Source organism: Egretta garzetta, unplaced genomic scaffold, assembly GCF_000687185.1.
Source record: "Egretta garzetta isolate BGI_Z169 unplaced genomic scaffold, ASM68718v1 scaffold187, whole genome shotgun sequence".
Lineage (NCBI taxonomy): Eukaryota > Metazoa > Chordata > Aves > Pelecaniformes > Ardeidae > Egretta > Egretta garzetta.
This window is the reverse complement of record NW_009260342.1, coordinates 53,850-76,615: the sequence shown is the minus strand read 5'-3', so window position 1 is coordinate 76,615 and position 22,766 is coordinate 53,850. Positions and strand designations below refer to the sequence as shown.

The following is a 22,766-nucleotide window of genomic DNA, read 5'->3' as shown; positions in this document are numbered from 1 at the left end:
TACCCGCAGGCGGGCGGTTCGGGCTGCCGCTTAGCTGAGGGCGGCCCGGTGCGGTGAGGGCTCCCCAGCAAGGTCAAGCCGGTGCCTTGGAGCCGCGGGGAGGGCAGCAGAGCCCACCAGCTTCCCTGCCGGAATTCTTCAGCCCCTCTCAAATAGGTGCCGTGATAACCCGCCGCTGCGGAACGACTGCCAAGTTTGACCCCTGCAGTGAAGCGAAACCTGCGCTTGCAGCCCCATGAGGTGCTCTGGGAGAACGGCAGTAGCAGGAGTTGTGTCTCGGCCCTCACCAGTCAGCCCGCGGCCTGCTGAAAGTCCTCTGTCGCGGCTTGTAACAGTTGCTCGTTTCTGAGGATGGTCATCTGAGGGTTTGGGGGAGAAGCAAGTCTGCCGGGGTTGTGCTGCTTCAAAATGCTTCTTTGAACGGAAGCGCTCCTGACTCCCTGAAGTCGAGAGCACTAGATGCTGCGTGTTGATATGAGCAGAACTTTGATAGGCTTTGGGCTGAACTTAGATTTTGGGTATGAAATGCTCTTTAGTGATTTTGGAAAGGAGTATTGTGAGATACAGATGGCTTTTCAGTAGCTATAAGATGCTAAATACTGTGTGATCCATGATGTGTTGCCCCCCCCAACCCTTCCAGAGCACCTCATGGAAAAGGTGTAGTTATGCCAAAAGGGCACGTGCATTCTTTCTGAAGAGTTCAGGGCTTGGGAAGGATTTTGAAGGAGTGAATTCAAGGAGGCTTTTACATTTCCAAAACACTTTCTATCCAGGGTTCTGAAACACTTCAGCTGTCTTACTGATTCTCCAAATTCTCCTCTTCCTCCTCTTCTTGTCATGTATCTCTGTCTGCCTCCTTCTGGTAGTCTGGATCCTGTCTCACGTTTATCTTTTCAAAAAAGAAAAAAGATGAAGTAATCTTTTTCTCTAATAGCAAGTTTATGGGCCTTTTTCCCTTTCAGGCTGCTGGCCTATGCTGTCTTAGAAACTTCTTCGTTCTTTCTTTCCCATTACATTATGGAAAAAGCTCTTACATGCCTTATTATTAGCTCTTCTTTTCCAGTAAAAGACTTGCTTTTGTATTTTACTAAATGCCTTAATAATGTTGTGACCTCTTGCTCCCCCCTCCCTCCCCGTGACTATGAGTTTTTGTCTGCCTTGCATCGTTACAAGGCAGTACTGCTGAAGTTGTGCTTGTCCGGCCCCAGTCACCTTCCCGCACCACTGGACTCTTCCTTAGTTTTCTGTATTCTGCTGCACCAAGCTGGAGATCCTCATTGCCAGTGAGCATGTGGGTAGTAACCACCTATTTCTCCTGGCTTTGTTCCTCCAACACCATTAACTCATCCTGGGCCTTTATCACTTTTTCTTGCTTTGTTTATATTGTGCCTATTACAACAGGACTAAAGCAACTGGGCACTAATGTATTACGCATAATGACTCCTGTCTTTGTCACCAAGAACCTTATCTCCTCCTTTAAAAAAAAACCCCAAAACAAAAAACAAAAACCTAGGATGGTCCCCATCCCAAACTTTTCAAGCACTCTGTAGTTGGTAATCTTCACCTAAAGAACATTTGGGTTTGTTGTTCTTGTAGAAGGTAAGCTTGGGGGTGGTTTCTGTAAAAGCTGTGAAATGCTTTTTACATCCACAGAGTGTATATTTAAAATTGTTTGATTTGCATAGGGCAGAAATTAAGCTGTGGATTACTGCAGCCCAAGCTCATAAAAAGAACTGGGAATAGAGCCTCAGACTCTCAGAGCCAGTTCTGTTGGTCTTTTACGTGAAGGAGGAAGGCATCCTCCTTCTTACTGTAGCATTACAAGCTCAATCTGACTGTAATGGTGAAGGAATAAATAGACAAAAGTATAATGATATGAAAGGGTAGCTTAACAAAAAGCATTGTGCCAAACGAAGATGTGGAGCAATTAGTCCCTGCTAGTCTTCATCCTCCTAAAACTAAGGAGGAACAGAAAATTTTTTGTGAGAAATCTTTCCCTCTATTTGAAGTTTAGACAGAAGAGAGCTGAATTTCTAAGGTGACCATGTAATGGTTGAATAACTAGTGAAATAATGACTCTGCAAGAATCAAGGTGCTGAAAAAATGAGCAGGCTTTTAGCTGGACTGCCTTAACTCCTCCACTACCAGTCTCTGGCTTTCTGTCTAAATGTATATGAGTCAACTGTTTTAAAATGCTGTCCTTAAAAGATTGTACCCCTTTAATCAAAGTGCAAGAACTGAGAAACACCTGAGACTCCTACAGAAGTCTTCTAGAATGAACAAAGAAGGTCATACTTCATGTACCGAGTCTCTCAAAAGTTGCAGGAGAGTCTGTTTTTAAATCCTCTTCATATGTTGTAAGAAAGTGGGGTTTTTGCTTTCCTAGTCTTACCATCCTTTTCAAGGTCACCTTTCAAGAGTACCGGAGTATAGTCTATGCTATCTAGTTTCCTAGGTACTTCTCTCGGGTCATTGTTTGAGTCACTTTTCAAAAGATTTCCATTACATCTGGTCAGGTGAGTAGACTTTTCAGAAGGTTCTTTCAAAGAGCTCTTGGGAAAAAGAGGCATGGTTTGCATCTCTCTGTTTAGATGGACGTGGTCGTCTCATCTGGCTAAAAATTTGTACTCATACCATTTGTTCTGCTCTGGGAATCTACAAGTACTCCCCATAAATCAAATTGATTTAATGGGGCAGTCATCTTACAGTAAACATTTAGTGTATCCTGCTAGGTACAGAATAAGTCACTTTTAACCAAAATATCACTACCGATAGGATTTCTAACGTAATATCACAGAAACTGCTGAATGCATCCTTTTTATGAGACAGTATCAAGCTTTAGTCCATGTTTGTTCACTTTAAGGAAGTTATCTTCATTGCCAGTTTTGTATGTCAATGTTCAAAACAGTTTAACTTGAATTCAAAAGTTTAGCAGTTTGACTGAGATCTGACTGTCTCAATTGCATTTCGCAAAGATGTGAACTCTAGTTACTAGTTAAATGCAGCATTACCCTGGTAAATTGTGGCTTTTAGCACTCTGTAAACATAGAATAAAAAGTGCTTCAATTACAGGGCTTGAACACCGCTTAGAAATTCTAGAGCTGACAAACCAGAAGGTAGTTTCCTGTAGTCTTATGATTAGGCTATAACCAACTTCATTAAAGGTTTGACTGCTTTAATAATTTAAATTGTGGCTCTCTTTTCAAAGACTCATCAGTAGCTCCATTAACTTCTGCATCTGCCGTGTCTCTTCATGGTTGCTCCTTTGTTGTCTGCCAGTCTATGACGCACCTCTTGCAGTGTTTCTTCACTGTTAATGGAGGAGGGTAGAGCGGAGGTAATTTAGTGCTGCAATCTGTGCGTGTGAGCATGTTCTGGTACCAGTTCCTGATCAGGATGATTTAGAGTTGACGTTTGTCAGTGCTAGAAGGGCACAAACCAGAATACTGTTTGAAACCCAGAATGAATCTCAACAGGACAAGCAGGGCTCATGGAGGAAGAAGTTAGTACATGTAACTACAGTGTGAACAGAGAATCTTGTAATGTGTGCCTGCATCGTGCTGCCTGGAGTTCACAGGAATACAAGGTAACTTGGGCTGGAGGGGGCACCTCAGGAGGTCCTTGTCCAGCCTCCTGCTCAAAGCAGGGGCAGCCTTGGGGTCAGACCAGGTTGCTCGGGGCTTGATACACTCAGGTCTTGAAAACTTCCCAAGGATGGAGACGGCTCAGCCTTTTGGGGCCGCCTGTGCTAGTCCTTGACTGTCCTTGTGGTGGAAAAGATTTTCTTTACATCCAGTCTGAACCTCTCATATTTTTAACTTATGCCCATTGTCTCTCATCCTCCTGCCACATGCCACTGTGGAGAGCCTGGCTCCATCTTCTCAATCCATTCCCCAGAGGCATACGGCTGCTGTGGGTGCCCCACAGCTCTCCCTGCCCCAGGCTGACCGAGCTCTGCTCCAGCAGCCTCTCCTCCAGCCCCGAATGCAAGTGGTCCAGCCCCAACCACCCTGGGGGCCTCTGCTGGCCTCATTCCATTTGATCCACATCTTTCTTGATTTGTCTTGATATCTGAACAAGACCAGTCAGTCTTGGAAAGTATTCCCTCCAGGCTTTTTATGTTCTGAAATTAATAATGCTACTTTCATACATTGTTTACTCTTGAGTTTTAAACAGGGGAGGAGTAGTGGAGAGATCAAATACTGTGTTGGCCTTTGAGGAGGCATCTCTTAGCACAGTGTTTTCTGGAGGGGGAACATAAAGGGAAAACATGCCTTCTTTTCTCTCTTTTTTTTTTTTTTTTTTTTTTTTTTTCCCCCCCTTCATACAACATGTTTCTAGCATTTGATAATTAGAATTGCTGCCAATATTTAATATTAGCAACCCTTCTTATCCCTCTTCAAGGGTGAGGGTAATGGTTTAAATGAAATTGATGATGGTTACTACTTACTACTGATCAACAAGCTTTTTGTGATGACCTATGGAAAAAAAAAAAGAATTACAGTAAAAAAAAAAAAGTGTTAAGCAGTTCCCCTCTGAGCTTTCTGGTGAAGGAAATTAATCTTGCTGAGAGCCCCAAGACACGCACCGTACCCCTCAGGTCTGGGCAGGTTCCCACCAACCCCAGCTGCTGCAGTGTGGTATCTGGGTCAGCCAGGCAGTGGTAGTCCAATAGCTCTTACTCCCTCCCTTCCTCCTGTCATGGAGACTTATATTACTGAGCATCCTCCTGCTACCCAGCAACAACTTGTGCTAAAGTCACAAGCTGGCTGGGTGTGCTGTCATAGCTCTGATACTTTCTTCCAGGCTTGTGTGAATGTACTGCTTGTAACTTTTTTCTCCTCTTTCTGAAATGGCTTTAACAAATTTTAGCAGTCTTCTGCAAATGGATGAAAGTTTTGAAGTCGATTGTTGCCATTGACTTTCATAAAGTTAGTTGGTTAGAAGAGTGACCCAAATGAGTGTGCCTGTTGAGAGAAGGAGGCAGAGCTCAGCTGGTGTGAATCAGCACATGCAGAGCTCCGCGTCAGCTGTGGTGTGTGCTTTTCTGTGCATGGAGTTTGAGTTTGCTCTTCTGTATGGAGTTAATAGTGAGGATTCAAATGCATGTGCAGTTCGGCAGGTGGTGGGCATGCTTTTCTGCTGGAGGGACTGGCAGGAAGGTGACTATGTATGACTGTGTGCCAGAGGGAAGAGGGCTGCAATAATCAGAGAACTTGATCCTGCTTGCTTAGTACTTGGCAAAAGCTTGGCCATATAGACAAAGGGTGTGTTTTAAACTTCAGCTGCTCCTGACAGAAGTTTCTCACTCTTCCTCTTGCCCTCAGCCCTGATTTGATGGTGTAAGTTTATGGCCAGGTCTTTAGTGAACTGGACTGGGGAACTACACTAGTTTAAAACTGCTTTTGTTTTGTTTTTTACCTACAGAGTTTAGCCTGAGTTGGTTTCCTCATCCCATTCATCATGTACAGTACACGTGCTGACAAAAAGGGGTGAGGTTGTGTGCAACAGGAATGAGGCACCAATAGTAAGGGCAGGGTGGGACTGCTTCTTCTAGTGATAGTGCTTGTTATCATTAAAGTGCTCACTGACCCATAACACTAATAAATAATGCCCCATTTCCTAGAATATAGCTGTAGCTATATATAGAATATATATATCTCTATATAATATATATATAGAACATAGCTGCTATCACTGTCACAAATAGTACCCCTGTTTTCAGTTTGGGCTGAGGCTCCCCTGCATTTGCTTGCTGCAGAACACAGCTTATTGTGGATGCTGTTACTGTGCTTTGTGCTGTGCTTGAGGTTATTTGCAACACAGTGTTCCAGTGACCTAGAAGTGCAGGTTAGTGTGAGTAAAGTTACAGCTGTGTTTACTTATTTATTTATTTTTGATGGCAGGGATGATTCTTGTAGCCTTTAGTTCTTGTTCTAACCTGTGTATTCCAATGCAGTTTGATCTTTATTGAAAAGGAAAACATTCTGTTGTGGCAGTGAAACCAGGTGATGCTTATCTGAAGCTTTGATGGGGGCACATAAGCTGCAGCAAAGCATTTTCAGAAGGCTGCCCCCTTCTCTGAGTACAGAGTTTTGGAGGGGTTTTGCCGAGTTTCTTTGTTTCAGTGCAATAGGAAGATACATATTTGCCTGTTAAAATTTGCTTGATGAATGCTTAGCTATTTTATTTATGTACTCAATATAAAGTACACCATGATATTCACACTGCTCAAAATCTGTTATTTCTGTCCTGAAAGTGTGTCTTCCATGCAGCAGTTCCGTAATAAGTAACCCTAGCCTACTCCAGTGAGATGTTTTTGCCTCCAAATAAACTGATCTGGGCACTGAATCGTATCACTAACTTTTACCTAAAGCAACTTAAAGCCTTATTTAAATCAATCTATGTGCAATGTGAAGCTTTTCCGTTTGCCAGGCTGGCTGTCACATGCCTTTTCAGCTGTTTTGGTGCTGCCCACTTGAGAAGAAAAGGCTGGCTGCAGTCATTGCTCAGGATTGCTTGGGTTGATGGGAGAAGACAGTGACTTGATGATGCCTTGGCATCTTCCCTGCCCTGCTCAGCCAGCAAAAATCAGTATGGAAGAGGAGTAATTGCAGTTCAAGTGCATGGTGGCTGGGGAGGGAGGAGAGGATAGTTTGCTGTAGTGTCTGATTTTGTTGGATGAGGAGCTGCTGGGGGTTGTAGAGTTCTAAGGGTCCTTCATCGCTGCTCTTGGATCTTCACAACAGCAGCAGAGATTCACTAGTAGGAGCAGACTCCTCAGAGTAAGGATTGGTGGAAGAGCAGTTAAGGAATGCAGACATGATGTATGAGGAGTGTATGTGGGAGGACATTAGTTATTGCTTTTGTTACTTTGAACTTGAGGCTTGTCCTTGTCTCACTTGAAAGTCGCACAGCTGCTGTCAAGCAGGAGGGAAATAAACCCACAGATTTATTTCCTTAAAATCATTAGCAGAATTGCATACTTTGGTCCTGTACTTCTTAATATATTACTAGAGAGGTCATAGACTTCAGTGGTGTTTGGTAAAGCATAAGTTGCCTGTGCTCAGGGAGGGCTATGGCATCTTCACTCTATTTCTCCATCTCACTGCGGTGAAAAGAACAGTGGGCTAACTTAATGTTTATTGTGGAATGACACAAGGAACCATGGAGCTGACCCCTGGGCTGTAGTTTCTCACTATTTCATCCAGGAGGGAGGGCAGGTGTGTGGTGGGTTGTGGGTTTGGGTTTTTTTTTTTGTATGTGCCTCTTGAGCACTCATGTTGTTGCATGCTGTATCGTGTTGAATGTAGCTTTACAGCTGTACTGGTTTCATCATCAGCTTCCACTTGTGCAGCCGTGCTCAGAGTCCTGCCTTTAGGCCATGTTTCTAGACCTGTCTGGCCACTGCTTTTCTTCCCATTTAAATTTAAGAAGAACTTCTGATCATAAGCATGGGGACTTCCTAGACAACCAACTGAGGGGGAAATGGCTTAAGCAGTGTTTTGACATTGTGTATTTCAGTTCCTCTGAGATAAATCAGCAGCTACCCATTCAGATCAATGTAATGCTGTAAGTTGGGGTGGAATGAGAGCTTTTTGAGCAATGTTAGGCCTACTTTCTCTTCTTTCTGTATTCCAGTAGGACTTTTCTCGGATTATGCACACTGGCTTCTGCACTCAAGGGATTATCATAAGGAACCAGAAGGCTGAGGAGTCTCTTGGGATTGTTACACAGCCGTGGGCGACAGACTGAATATCACTGATGGGACTCAAATCAGAGATACCCTTGAGGTACTTAGGAGTCCTGTTAGAGTTAATTTTCTCTTCTACCTTTAGGGAAAAGAAATATAATTTTTCTGAAAGTAGTTATGATGTCTCTAATACATCAGCAGTCTGTTTCTCATATTTTAATTTCATTGTCTGTGGTGTTGAAAGTATCCTCTAGTGCTCAGCCTTATTGAACAGTTTTCTGCTTCATCTAATACTGGTATGTGTAAGCTGATTTTTATTTTATCCCCACCCCATCCCCCCAAAGCATCGTCTGTTTTGAGTCTGTGGGCCCCACTTGTCATATGGATGAATTATCTCAGAGCTGCTCTCTAGCTGTTAGGAAGTGAGAAATTAATTCTGAATGTATTTGCAGTGAAACCTTTAAGATTGATTCTGACAAATGAACTTGGGGAAAATTTCTTGAATTACTTTAAAGAACCTTAGGCAGAGATTAGACTTTTTGTTTGGACACAGTAAAACAGACTTTTTGTTTGGACACAGTAAAACGGACTTTTTGTTTGGACACAGTAAAACAGACCTTTTGGGCATCAAGAGTCTTTATTCAAGACTGACTTTGGTGTTTCTCAGTGCCTTGATTTAATGAGGCCTTGATAGCTGTAGCCTGATCAACTAGGAACAGCAAAGGGCAGTTTGTTTGGAGCCAGCCTGTTCTAGGCCCCCCTGGACTGCCCAATGGTCTGTGCTATGTTATTTATCACTGTTGAACTTCCCTACAGGTGTTGTCAGGAATAGAAATAAATCAATTTTTGATAAATCCGTTGGGAAGACCATTTTTTTTCCCCTTTGTTTTATGACAATCCTGTAAATTCTGCTACTGTACTTTCTGTTGTAATGAAAGTCTCTGTGTATTTGCTTTGCCATGTACTGTCTTGGTCTCACTGTGATTTGAAGAAAGCATGTGGATATTGCTATGTGTCAAACAGCTGCAACTGTGTGATAATCTTTTTTTAAACCAGGGTTTCCTGTAGCCAGCAAGGAAGCTTTGACAGACTCCAGCTTCAGTTCCTTCTGCAGTCAGTACTGGTTTTGGCAGTGCCTTTGAGCATTTGTGCTTTTTGAGGTACACTTGAGCAATTCTTTAGGGTAGTTTTTCCAGACTAGTCTAATAATAACTAAAATTAGAAATGCTAATCATCTGTACCTGTGAAGATGGAAAGAATGAAGGATGGGACAAGACTTTTGTCTGTTGAGTAGATGCTAGTTGTCTGTCTTGAAGTAGTGTAAATACTTGTCAAAGAGAGTGCTGTGACAAAAATTCCAAACGTAGAGGCACTATCTAGCCAGCTATTCCCCAGAAAAAGCCAGTCTACTAGTGGGTCTGCTTTTTGTGAATGTGATAAGAGTACTGTCCAAAGGATTAAACCCACATTTTAAAATATTAAAGCTAAAACCACCAAGAGTATATAAAAACATGAAAACTAGCATCTCTTCAAAATCCAGAAGCTGCTAGTAAAATAGAGGAAATGCTGCTACAATTTGAAGAAAATTGAGATTCAAGGAAGGCTACTTTTCTGTATGGGTTAATGATTATAAATTAAATTATTAAAAGATGGAGAGTAAACTTGCAATAAAAATCTAGGTGTTTCAGTTCATCTTAATACCATCAATATGCACAAAGTTGAACATATATGTGAAATCTTTAACTAGAAAAGAAGTGATAAACTGCCTAATACGCATTATCAACATTCATTTGAATTAATACAGGTCTTAATTTAGGAGCATATTGCATAGATTATGCTAGGGCATGAGCTTCTGGCAGTTCTTCCACCCAGCTTGAACATACCTATACTATTTCATTTTAGAGATTTATTTTGTTTTGAGGTAAACTGTAGGAGTTACAGAGCTTGGGGCAAAGACAGTTGTAGGGGATTGTGGCTTGCCAGGTGTGCGGTCCAGCTTCAGCTGAAGTACTCATCTTCTGGTTTTGATGTCAAAGACTTAAAATAACACCTAAAGCTTGAAACTATCTGGAAACGTATTTCCAATATCTTTCTAATGAAGATGTCAAATGCTTGCTGATGCTGCTTGTGCACCTACAGACTATTTTGGTAGTTTCCATTATAGATGGCTAGGCAGAATTGAGCACTAAAAAAAGTGATGTGTCTTTCTGTAACTTTGTTATGTACTCAAAATTTTGGGATAGTCTCTCAAAATCAGGCAAAATTCTGCACACTGTGCATTAAAGATGGTGATAAAATTACATTTTTTATCATGTGTAACTGATTCTGTTACTTCCTGAAATAATTCTTTGAGGACTGCAAAACTAGAAACTGCTATGCTGGAGTGTTAAGTGATGTGGCCCAAGAGTGTCTTGTCTTTAGGAATGACAGCCCAGAAAGACATGAAGATCTTTGGACCTCTAAGGACTCAGCTGCAGGAAATTTTATTTGTGTGGTTGAAAATGCTGTTGAGCATATGGATTTCAGGTTTGGGATTAGAGTAGCATGATTCGTGTCATTTCCACATTTTATTGTCAAATGCTGAAATACAGTGCCAAAATTATTCTGTTTTAAAATTTGTTTTGGACGTGCTGGTATCCTATACAAGACACTTGATGACAAGATCCAAGCTATTGTGGTTGCAAAGTGAAATGCCAGGGCTGAGCTGGCTTGTGCAACCTGAGTAATGCACGAGTATTGAGTTAATAACCGGTAATGGTGTAGTCATGTGCTGAATCTCTTCCCGGCATCATCCCTCCTTGCTTAATATGCAGCAGAGATTCAGAAAATATCTTCTCAGTCTAACCAGGTGAGGACAATTCTTGCCTCTTCACCACCTCACGAAGTTAGCAGTGGATTGAGCAAGGCTGGTGATGTTTGCTGAGGGGTTTGGTGAGAGGAAGGAGCCAGAACGGGCGAACCTAAGCCATACTGTGGTTCTTTAAGGCAAGATGTAGTGCTATGTGGAAAAGATTTAGCAAGGTGGCTGGGATAGGCTGCTTTGGGGAATTAACATCAGGGTAAGGGAATGGGCTGTGTAACCTTTTGAGGTTGTTTCCAGCCTTAAGATTGCATCTTCAGGCTGGATGTATTAGTCCATTGCTATGGAGCCTGTTCCTCAGCCGTTGCAGGAGGCAAAATGAATGTAATGAACAGGTCTGGTCTGACTATTGAAAGGGAGACTGCAGTCTGGAAAACATTCAGGTTTTTGTTTTCTCTGGAGTAAAGATCTGCTAAACCCAAAAATTTTTCCATACGTGATTCGTAAAGCAGATACTGATTTGTTGGCTGAACATCATGTAAAGTCTTCTAGATACAGAACTAGAAAGGACTCTGTCTTAAGACATTAAGATTTAAATTTTAAATAAAATTATTTTTATAAAAACACTTAATCCCCAAAAGCAGGATTCACCTTGGAAGTTATAAATTCGCTCAGATGCTTGCTCCTAACCAATTCATTAGTTTTTAAAATGGGAAAGGTAGGTTACTGGTTAACTGGCAGTACCTCAGAGCACTTCACAGCGTGATGGCTGCAGCAGCAGCCCTGTTTGGAGGAAGTGTGGGCCTGCTGCGAGCAGAGCTGCAGGGGTCAGCTGGATTTGGCTGGGTGAGCTGCTCCACTTCAGCCAGGTTGGTTTTCCTCAGGACCAGTTTGTATTTGACAGGGCTCAACAAGCTGCAGCCTTCCTGGACAGGGGCAGTTCTCATAGGAGTGTATCTGTGCTGCTTCACTCCTGAGCTAATAAAATTTGCTAGATTTGAGCTGGTTGGATTGGTCATGAGTTTCTCCTTCAGCTGAACACAGAGAAGAGTGTAACTAACTTTTACGTATTCCAGGAGCCCATGTGTTTCAGTGGTGGATTCTTGGGTTTTGTAGCTGACAGCCCGTCTGGATGAGCTGCTCCTGAACTTAGGAGCATCAACAGCAGAGGACTATGGGAGAGTTGTGTGTTCATAAACCAGGAGTTGAATCTGAGGTTCCACGCAGCTGAAACGGGTATCCTTGTGTCATGTTCATGGTTTTTTGAAATACATAGTAAATATTGCTGGTGGTGTGGCTTGAGGTGAGAATTTAATGATCAGGCATCCTTTTTTTTTATTAGAAATTACCGTATGTGATAGAGCTGCATTGCATTAAACCTGTAGTGGCAAAGGATTTTTCCTCTTACTTTTTCTTATTTCCATACTTTTTTTGGGAAAATAATTCTTCAGATATTCTCTAGTTAAAAGGTATTCTGTGATTCTGTGTGTGTTTCAAAACAGCGTTGCCTGTGTGTTTCTGATAGAGAATGGGAAGCAGCTAATGAAACTCCTGTAAACTATTGGCGATGATGCACTGAGTACCTGTTTAATTATCAGAAATGGACGATATCATTCTCCCTGACTGGTGTTCAGCCTTCATGCCATTGCTGTGCTTTCAGAGTGTGGCGTGCACTTAATTTCAAGATGGAGAATTGAAAATAATTTCTAAGATGCAGCTTGCAGTTAGGATCATACTCAGATGTAATCTGAGTGTTATTTGTCATAGCTTGTCTAAACCATGCAGTGTCCTTTCACACTGAAGAATCTCTTAATTATGAAAAGCTATTTTCAGACTTCTGGGTATGTCACATTTGTGCATAGATACGTGTTTTGTGTGATGTTTACATAATTGTGAGTTTATAAAAAGAGTGGAGTTGGGCAAAACCCAGCTTCATACAATTGGTGAATGACTGCAACAAATAATTTAAATATCAGTAATTTTTCTTTAGGCCTTATGTTTTTGAAGGTCTTGACTATCTGGGCATAGATCTTGGTATTAGTGTTTGGAGAGCACACGTTCAAAATGCTGAAGTCCACTGTATCATAATTAACTTGTTACAAGCACAGTATAAGGGGTTACTTGTGCTTTATTTTTGCCACCTCTGACGGTGACATCTAATGTATTTGCCCCTTCTCCATCTGCTGTTTAGCAAGGAAGACAGTGTCTTGAATTCCCAATGGCTGACTCTTCTTTAGTGGTCATTACCTCCTGTGTTAACGTGAGTCATTCTCAGCCTTACTGAGCGTAAGGATCAGTGTTTGCCACTGGGCGAGGGGTACTTTCAGAGGCAGGGATTGAGAGGAAGGGGGTCCAGAGAAAACACTGAAAACCAGTGAGATACCTGTTTTATATCCTGAGCTATTAGCGGAGGCTAGAGCTGAAGTCGGGACTTGGAGAGCTGCAGGTATTACCCTCTTCTTGCGAAGTGGGGTGGACTTACTAAGGGGAAGTGTATGTTGCCTTTGTAACTAGCTCCTAGCTGCAGGTGCTCTGCTCTCCAGCTCCACAGGTAGGCAAGAAGGCATATTTTTTCCATGTTGCAAGACCGTGGCACTAAATTGACTGCGTAATTACCAGCCTTTGGATTGAATACCGTACACTTGCCTGGGAGATCTTGTACAATGTCAATGAGAGTTGGCATCTGCTGCCTGACCTTAGTTGATCTGGTTTCTGCACAGCTGACTTAAATAGCATAACTTTCTGAAATGGATTTGATGATATCCACCTGAAGCTGATCTCAATGCTCAGATTTTTGCATTTTCCATAATTCTGGGGATGGTTTTCATAATGCAGAAGCTGTTAAAAGTTGTTAAATGATGTTCACCTATTTTAACATCTATTGTCTGTACTTTCTAGCCCTCAACACAACTGAAGATTTTACCAAGTCAGGAACTGTAATATAACAAATGAGTACTGGTGTTACTATATATTTATCACAACTGAAATCTGATATTGTGTGCACTCTAATCAGGGTGTATTTGAAAGAGCAAAAGATAGTAATATTACAAGGGCATAATTTGTTGGGGAATTTTTGTTTTGTTTTTTGTTCAGAAAGTAATTCTGTGGCTTTTCCTTGCTCAGTCTGAAAACCTTTAGGGAATTACCATGGGAAATAAGGTAGCTCAGGTGCAAACCTCTCACATCCCTCTTATCACTGTAGTCATAAGAACTAATAAATGTTCTGTGTGCTTACCAAAAGTTCCTTATTGTGGGTAGTGAGCGAGCAGAGCTTTACGGTTTTTTCTTTCCAAAATCTGTGTATTTTTAAGGGCTGTCAATGGTTGAGTGAATTGCAAGGCAATCTTGAAGTTTTTGTACCTTCACACCTTTAAGATTGCTTCAGTTTTTAAAAACTGGCTTTGACAAATGGACAGTGTAAAGTTTAAGGAGATACAGATTATGATAAACATTTTGCCACTGACTTGTTCTCAGGTCAACTGCAAAGCTGCAAAGTATGTTGTCAGCCAATGCAGTAAATGTGTTACTGTAGGGATGCTGACAAGGAAACAGGGTATTCCATAAGTGTATTCATTTGTTGACTGTTTCTTATTAGAAACTTTCATTTAAAGGTAGTCCTTAAAATATGAAAAGATATCAGTGTCTTGAAGTGCCACACATTTTAAGTATCTTTCCTGAGCGTGCTTTTTTTGTAGTTAGTAAATTGTTTTAATCATTTGGTAACTTGCTCTCTTAATTTTTCTGTACTGAAAACACTGTCAGGGTTACCTGCAGAGCTATGCTGTCAGCTCCTGGAAGGTAAACAAGATAAAGGTGGCTGGAGCTCTTGTGCTCTTATTTCATCGGTAACATCCATTTAGAGGGTAATTTTCTCCCTTATGGTTCCAGTAGAATTCCAGATAACTAGCAGGTCAAGATGGAAAGTTAAAGGACAGCATAGTCAGTATTTTAAAAACATCTTTACAGACCAGTGACTGTGGAAAACACAGCTGAGCTTTCCTGATCTAGTCTTAATACTGTACATTTGTTCAAGCTGTTTTTCTTTGAACTGGAAAGTACAGATTGTTGGGTATTTAGTTTGCAGGTTACTCTCCTGACTTAAATTTTATAACTCAATGGAGTAGACACAGGCATGTTGCTGATCCTGAATCACTTCCTGTGGACTAGATCCCATTTCTGAGGTGTTTAACTCCCGTTTGCAGCACTGATTTTCTAACAAGACTGAGACTCCCTCCTGTGTTTGACCTGAGCTCTAGGCGGTAATGGGAGGAAGAGCAGAGACTTCAGTGGAGGCAGTTGAAGGCTAGAAGCCTGAGCGCAGGGTAGGAGACTTGTATTTCCCTCCCTGTAGCTTAAATTGGAGAGTAAGCACATATAAACTTCCTTTAGGATAGCTTTTACCTGTTGGGCACATTTTTTTTCACATCTTGAGAAAAGGAACCAACTTCCATGAAACTGGAGGAAAAAAAATGAGTTTGAATGAAGCTGACTGCGACTGTACTTTTACTCTTATCCAGGGAGGAGGATTGTCAGTTCTGATCAAACTTGGAAAGAGTTGCTTTTGGTTGTTGCTTTTTGGGGATTGTTATGACTTGGTTCTAACAGAGCCTGGACTAGGAGAAAGGGGAATGATGGGATTAAAAAAAAATCTTATTATGTGTCCCCGTTTCTCACCATGCCTCTTAGCTGAGGTGGGAACAAGAAGGCAATAGAGCAGGATTCTCTGTGGAGAAGGTTTGGATTCAGGTGGTGATTGCCTTGCTTTAGCATCTACTTGTAGAGGTTTGTTTTTTACTTGTACAGTTACACTGATGCTGAATTAATTGTTTGCATGGTTTTGATCTACAGCTGTAATCTGATAAAACCACTGGTGAAATAAATTAGCTGTACCCTAACTTCAGCTGCCTGTAACGGGAATAATAAGCTTTAAACTAGTTAGCAGGTAAAATTGACAATAAGGCAGTACTGTTGAAGGTGTTTTTCGTTGCTGTATCTGTAGAGACTGGACTTTCAGTGCAAAAGGTACATGGAGTATTTAACTCGATGACTCACAGCCTGAAGATCTCTTGCTATATCAGTAAGAGCTGACATCACCAAAACCTGCCTGCTCCTGAAGCAAGTGATTCCGGTGCTTTATGAAAACTACGGTCATTTAAATTAGGTGGCAACACTTGCAAGTTTGGAACATTAAGAACTTGTTCCATAAAGATAAAGCTGCTTTAAAAAAAAGTTGTTAATCTGTAAACAAATAAATAAGTAAAATCTATATTGGACTCCCTATACTGCAGCAAAATCCTGACTCCATCCAGTTACCCTTTCAGGAAAAGATCTGTCAGGCTGCTAACCAGAGCTGCAGCCTGAAGCCTGTTATATTCAGGTGATGTAGAATTAATAGGTGAAGGAAGTATCAGAGCTGAAGTTTATTCACAAGTTCCCTGCTACTGTTATTTAGGTATAGAAATCTAGGTCTGCGCACATTCCTAAGAATTCTATAAAAATACTTCCCTTTGCCAGGTGGTAGTTAGAGGTACAGTTACTGTCTACAAAATAGTTTAGGCAAGTCAGAGTTATTTCTATATCTTTCAAAAATCCAACCTTCAGCGAAGCATACCAGGTGCAAAGGATTAATGCCAAGTGAGTCTCTAAAAACTGCTAATAAAGCTCTACATTTTAGCAAGTGTTAGTCGTTACTTTTAGGAATGGAAGGAAGAATGCTTCTTTTCCATAAAACCATCAACCACTCAGTAATTTTTGCTCGGTGCTGAACTCCAGATGTGAATGCTGTCTTGGGTACAGTGTTTAGGGGCTTCTGAGCAACCCAGTTCTCCCCTAAATATTCAGTGCCCATGCTGTTAGTGTTTTCTACTGCTTTCCCCTGCCCTGAATCAGCGCAAGTGTACTTAAGTACCAACAAACAGACAAAAACCCCACTGAGGTATTAAACCATTATAAATTTTTGTTCAAGTTAACTGTTATTTTGAGAAAAATCTAAAAGAGGAGTTGCTGGATGTTGCTTTGGTGTTCCTTCTGAGAGTGAGCCTTGCCACGTATTGGAATGATTAAAAAATAATAATGACTTGTTTTAAGTGTGTTAAGTGTATTTTACTTTTTTCTAGTATGCTAGCATAAAAGATTCACCTTCCCTACCTAAAACCAGTGATTTCCTACATTTATTCTCTATATGTTCTCTTCTATATGTTCTTATTCCTTTTCAGAAGAAAGAAAACTTTCTGGCAGTGCCCTGGATGAGCCACCTCCTGCTAAGGCTCGCTAGGCTGCGGGCACTTTTCATTGTGGTACAATTTCTGTATATACTTCCAGGGAACAGAAGTGCAGGAATATGAATTCCTGCTTGGAGTGAAACTGCTTTGACCATTTAATATGTTTTTTAGTTTGTGGAGTATTCGTGGAACAAGTGATTGGATTCTGCTTGCTTTTATATGCCCAGCTGCTTGGACTCATTACTTGTTTTAGTACTGAAAATACTCAATGCCTTATCAGGGGGGTTGTGTTACTGAGATTTGGTAAGGGAACTGATACAGCTGTTGATGCTTCAGGCCTGCCAGGGGAAAACTGAGTGGAGTTCCCCTTCAGCCATGGTGGAAAGCAGAGTCTTGTGGTTTTTATGTAAGGTCAGGGTTTTTCCATGTTTTTTTGTAGAACTTATCATGCCATAGCATGTCCTGCCTGGCTCATCCTCACTGTGTAAATGAGAGGAGTCTGGTGTAAGTGAATCTTGACTTTGTCCAGTTGAACTTTCAGAAATAGTGGGTGTTAGCTGGGTGACACAAGACTGCTGCTTTGAAAACCTGGGCTTAATTTTACTTGCTTTTCTGTGCTTAATAATGAAGCTTGTTAGCAAAACTGTGCTTCTGTAGAACACTGCCCTCTTACAGGTGCAGTGTGGTGAAGCAGAAGTGAAAATTTATTATTACGCATGCTTTGAGTTATAACAGAACTGAAGAATATATCTTGAAAGAGATGAGCTGTTTTGGGGGCAACAGTAGCATAGATCCATTTGTTTAGTGATACATGGATGGAGTTCAAAGTCAGGTGGCAATAAGAGGATTAGAAAACTTAATTTATGAAGATCAACATTTTAGCTTACAAGAGAGAACTGGTGGTTCAGAGTATGCATTTAAGTCTTTGGTTTCTCAAGTGGCTGTTGTACAGAGGCGGTGATCAGTAGCTCCACATGGCAGCTGGGTGTGCTGCCCGGAGGACTTGGTTTGTGGCAGAGGGGCCTTAGGTTGGCGTTGCAGAAGAAACCTCTGGACTGTTACTGAGCAATAAAATATTTAATCAGGGAGTTATGTGATTTTTTTTTTTTTTTTTTTTTTGGTAGGATTTTAAAAGCAAATTAAGCAAACTTGTCCTAGTGTAAAAGTGGAAGTGGGATCTTTCGATGCACCTTTCAGCCTCTCAATATGATGGTTTAAGCACTTGAAAATGTGCATGGGAGAGACATCCCTATATTTGTGGGGTTTCCTTTTTGTAGTGTTTACCAGCTTAAGGGGAACAACTTGTTTTCTTTTTCAGCTTAGGGAAAACTTAATCGATTAAGAATGGTAAAAACTCGAAAATGGCAGAAAGAAATGCATTTGTCTTGTCTTCCTTTGCTAAATCCAGTGGTTCATTCTGCGCTAAACATAGTGTCTGGGTTCCCCTGAGTTACAACAAAACTGGACTTTATATACTGCCAGGTTCTTAAGAGAAGAAAAGTTTTCTTTACCATCTGTAGGTAGTTAAATTTTAATATATATTATGCCTTCAGAACTTCAAAAGAAAGTCCTGACTGCTGTCTTTTAAAGTTTTGAAACTGCAAGTATTTAATTAAAATGAAAATTCCTTTAGCTGTCAAACTATCTCACTGAATTGAGTGGAAGGCTTTTGTATTTGATTTTCAAGTTGAACTAAAGCATGGGCTGAATTTATATTTGGTTAGGAAATGATAAAGAATAGCTATCACAATATATCAAGATGATATATCATCTAACAGAGATACTTGAAGTACACTTTTTGAGCAATGGTTTGTGCTTATTTGGCTTTGGACCAAGAAACTCGGGGAAACTTGACTTGAAGACTGAACTGCTGAGGCCAACTGGGCAAGGAGGTGCTTGAATATTCTTGACATCATAAAATGTGTAAGCAAGTTGTACCAAGTTTGCTGGCAGGCAATGTATTTTTGCACCAGAATGAGTCATTCCAATGCAAATTCAATATGAGGCAGTGCAAGAAAATACATGGACAAAAAAGCTTGTTAAAAGATGCTTGACAATATAAGGCGCCATTGGCACTGTCAGAAACTCTTGCTGTTATCAGCAAACTCAGATTTCTGCCCATTAGGAGTCTCTGAGCACCAGCAAAAGCTCTTCAGTAAAGTCTATTCAAGGAACAGGCAATGTATTTTTTTCTCTTGAGATGCTAATATTTTACCACTGGTGCAGAACAAGTTTGGTACCCAGGCGGCCTTCTCTTATCCTGGCTTAGCCACGGTAGATGCAGCTGTTTTATTTAAAAGTTGGGTTTAGGGGGAAATGAGAAACAGAGCATGCTAATGTTAGACCTATTTTACTAATTCCTTTGGCCTCTAGGAAATATTGAAATAACTTCTGTACATTTTATTAAAAATTATAGTGATAATCCCCTTAGTGTAGCTTGTTGCGAGCTTATAAAATATTAAAGGCAGCCTGCTTTATGGCTAGTGAAGAGACTGGCGCTAAAGGCTCTTGTTCTGTAAGCCCATTAGTACTGTCTTCCAAAAAAGGTGTTCTAAAAAAAATTTTTTTGGTAAAAGTTCAGGTCCATAGCCCTAACAATATGGCTGCATTTACAGAGCATCTGTCAGCAGCTGCACTGATATAGGGGTTGAGGCTGTCTCCATCTAAATTCTCCAGGAAACAGCTGGTCAAAACTTTATTAAAAGAAAGCCTTCACAATGGCGCTATTTGTATTTCCTCCTTAAAAAATTGGTACTTAGCACAGTGCAAAGTAGTTCTGCACAAGTAATTTTCAGAAGAGCAGTTCTTGGCTTTTAAAGGGCAGAGCCTTTTTGCCTGGAGGAGAATTTTGGGCTTGAGTTTGCTGGAGCGGTACTGCATGTCCCGTTCAGGCTGAGCCCCTCAGTAGGATTCATGGCTTTGGCAACGCAGACCGTGTTCTCAGCTCAAAAAAAAAAAAAGTTTGCACAACTGGCAGGTGTTTAAAGTGTGAGCCAAACTGTATTAACTTGGCTGGCCGCTCAAAAAAGAGAGACTTCTGCACCTGAGCGAGTCAGCTTTTCCTTCCGAGCAGTGGCATTTCTAGCTGCCAAGTCATAGCACCGCAGGATTTGCTCAGCTTTGTGCTTGACTAGACTTGCAGGTCAGCATCGCCAAGGCTCCCAAGGCGCAGCACGCAGAGGAGATTGCCATCCTTCGTCGGCTCTTCCTAGCTGTGTGGGGGAAAAGATCTGTTCTTTCCTATCCTGCTGGCTTCAGCGCCTTTCATTACCTCTATGTGGACGAGGCAGAAATGTTTCTTGGGCTTTCTTGTGACAGAGTATCTAAAATTTTCATTGCTTGTCTATCAGTAATAAAAGGTTATCTCTTCTTCCAGTGTACCCTGTTGTTAGGAGTTGAAAAAAGTATTAATGCTTTCTTGAAAGATACATACTAAAAAAGTTATCTTAAATCGATTAAATTTGTGAAGCAGGTGAGGAATGTACGGATTTACTTCTGGCAACAGTTAAGATCTTAACTAACTTAAAGCCCTTGGAGCATCCCATTGCTTCTTGGATGATACACTGTGGTGACTATGGTGAGTTGCTACAGATAATTCTTGCATTTAATAAATAGATGACTTATGAAGGGACTTAACAATATACATCTTCCTAGTGAAGCTCTGGCACTGTTATGGTATCTTTTTAATCCTGATGTGAATCTCAAAACCTTCCCTATAATTTGTGGCCAGTATGTAGAACTCAGAACAACCTGAGAAACTATTTTTACAGTTACCACAACTTCACTTTGGCAAGAGAGAGTATATGCTTGTTTCTGAAGCCTTTTTAGGGATTAGGTGGTGCTTTCTTCTGGCTCTCCATTCTTTCCCAAGCTGGCATCTGACTTTCGTGTTAGTCACAGTGTGACTTCCATCCAGTTTTTTTGCTGAGGGAGGCAGGTGGAAGCTGGTATTTCATATGCTAGAAGGATTCCATGTCTGGTATGGAAAGCTTACTCTCTTTGCAAATATATGTAAACATCTGAGTGTAGCAAAAGGAGAGTGACATGTTACACCAAATCCCAGCCAAACCAGGCAGCCTTGTGTCCCTTCTGCCTCTGCCTGCCCTGTGTTAATTCTGTGTTGGTCAGGCCAGTGGTGCTGCCCTTTGATGTTTTATGCACCTCCGGCAGCGCTTAAGCGTAGCGTCTCGACTGCCTGCTCCATCCAGCCATTGATGACCATTCGTAAATGTTTATTTAATGAGGACCATTCGTAAATGTTTATTTAATGAGGACTGTGTCCCAGTGTTCCTTTATTTGAGAAACTATTTGCCAGCCTCCACCAGCAGTGGGGATTTGCAGAGGATGTTCAGCAAAGGAGTGGTAGTTGCTCACCTGTAGTTGCAGTTGTCATTCTTTCTGTTCTATGTTTTTTTCGTTCTTGAAAACCTGATCAAACCATGACTTTAGGGAGGCCATGCAAGGAGGAGAGGTAGTTGGGGAAGTCATCATCTTTTTGTTGCCTCTCCTTAAGGAAAGCTAGTGCAGCACAAAGCAACATGCTGACAGGCACTGATGGGAGTTCGCTTTGCTCTGTGTTGACTACTGCATTTCACATGTGACAGCTTAAAGTTAATATCAAATTCCCAGTTACAGCTAAGGAGGTATCACTGATGTTGGCAGGACACTGCTGCCAGGTAAAGCTTAAAATATAGTGTAAGGGTTTTTTGCTTTATATTTTTTTGTGAAAGTGCCTTAAGCTAAGCAGGGAAAACTGAATAGTTGACTTCTGTTGTGGTACGAATTAAAAGTAATCATACTGTTAAACAACAGTAGCTCAAATCAGTACTGTATGGGGTAAACTATAGCAGTGTAGGTTGTAGGCAGCCTCTACAGAGCTGGCCCCACTTTCTCTACTCACTGTTGCATGAATGTGCTTTAGCATAATTCAATTATTTTGATCAGTCTGTTTCTAATTTATTGTTTTATTGTTTTCTTACAGGCAGGCAGAAGTCCTGAAGGCTGACATGACAGGTAATTGCCTTTATACTTGAGCTAGCTGCTAATACTTGATTCCTGTTTTTATATTCGGTTTATGTGTTCCTTATGCTTATCATTCCTAAGAATTCTCTGGAAAGTGTGTGACATTATGTTAAAGGTTTGTCCTCTGTATATAAATAAGTACCATTTTAACAACTGTGACACTCTTCCCTGTACCTAAAATACGTGTATTTTTAAAGTTGACTTTGAGTGCTTTATAGCACTTGGAGGTGGAAATCATGCCCTTAGTCCTTTCCCATGGTTCTGCCTTTGGGGAAGAGAAAGAGACTGCTGTCCAGCCTGTCACAGGAACTGCTGTACTTGGGATCTGGCTGGTTTTGAGAAACCTGGGTGACAGAAACATTGGTCTGAATGCTGCCATGTGTGTTATGAAAGTGCAGATGCTATGAAGTGCTACAAGCTGTGTTTTAAGCTGTACGTATTTATGTAAAATGAAAATGGTTTATAGCCGTGCAGCAAAAGCAGTTTGCATAATGAACCTATGCTCAGCCATGCTTACCACCTTGGTGTAGTACACGTAGCAGGTTGGTGTAGTCCCTACAGGAACACTGTAATTGCCTGGATTCATCTAACCCAGCAGGAGTGGCTACACCATCAGCAGAATTGTTTCCCCAGGGTGAGGCCCATCCCTTCTGCTCCCGCAGCCCCAGCTCAGATGATTTTACAAGGCATGGGAAATTGGACTCTAACTTGTGATAGCAAGAAGCAGCATTTGCATTCACCCATGGTGATGGAAAGCAGATGGCTACCAGAGACTTAGAAAATGGCAAGCATGCAGTTGTACTTGCCCACAATGTTCTCCTGAATACCAACAGCGTTGGCTCCAGGGACTGCCCTATTTAGTATCCCTTGATGGATAATTCTCTGCAGCTTAATGACTTATGGAGAATCACCTCCTGTCTGTGTGGTTTTTGGGTTTTTTTGTTGTTGTTGTTTTGTTGGTTTGTTTTTTTTTTTTTTTAAACTTGCCAGCTTCTGACTTCGCTCACATCTAGTTCTGGTATTGTGGGAG

The 22,766-nt window shown here is 41.3% G+C and overlaps 1 protein-coding gene across 4 annotated transcripts in view; it reads left to right on the top strand.

Annotated features, from left to right (window-relative positions):
• The first annotated feature begins 7,399 nt into the window (after window positions 1-7,399).
• The window catches only part of SMG7 (SMG7 nonsense mediated mRNA decay factor), a 52,027-nt gene continuing 36,660 nt past the window's right edge, over window positions 7,400-22,766 (top strand). For 2 of the 4 annotated variants that reach the window (XR_004842489.1, XM_009642662.2), the window contains exons 1-2: window positions 7,430-7,793; window positions 21,696-21,727. Coding sequence is in view for 3 of the 4 variants with exons in the window: in XM_009642662.2 (XP_009640957.2) it covers window positions 7,765-7,793; window positions 21,696-21,727 (61 nt within the window). In the remaining variant the exon portion in view is untranslated. Of the gene's footprint in view, window positions 7,794-21,695; window positions 21,728-22,766 lie in introns of all 4 variants that reach the window. The other 2 variants (XM_009642661.2, XM_035898050.1) reach the window with 2 other exon arrangements.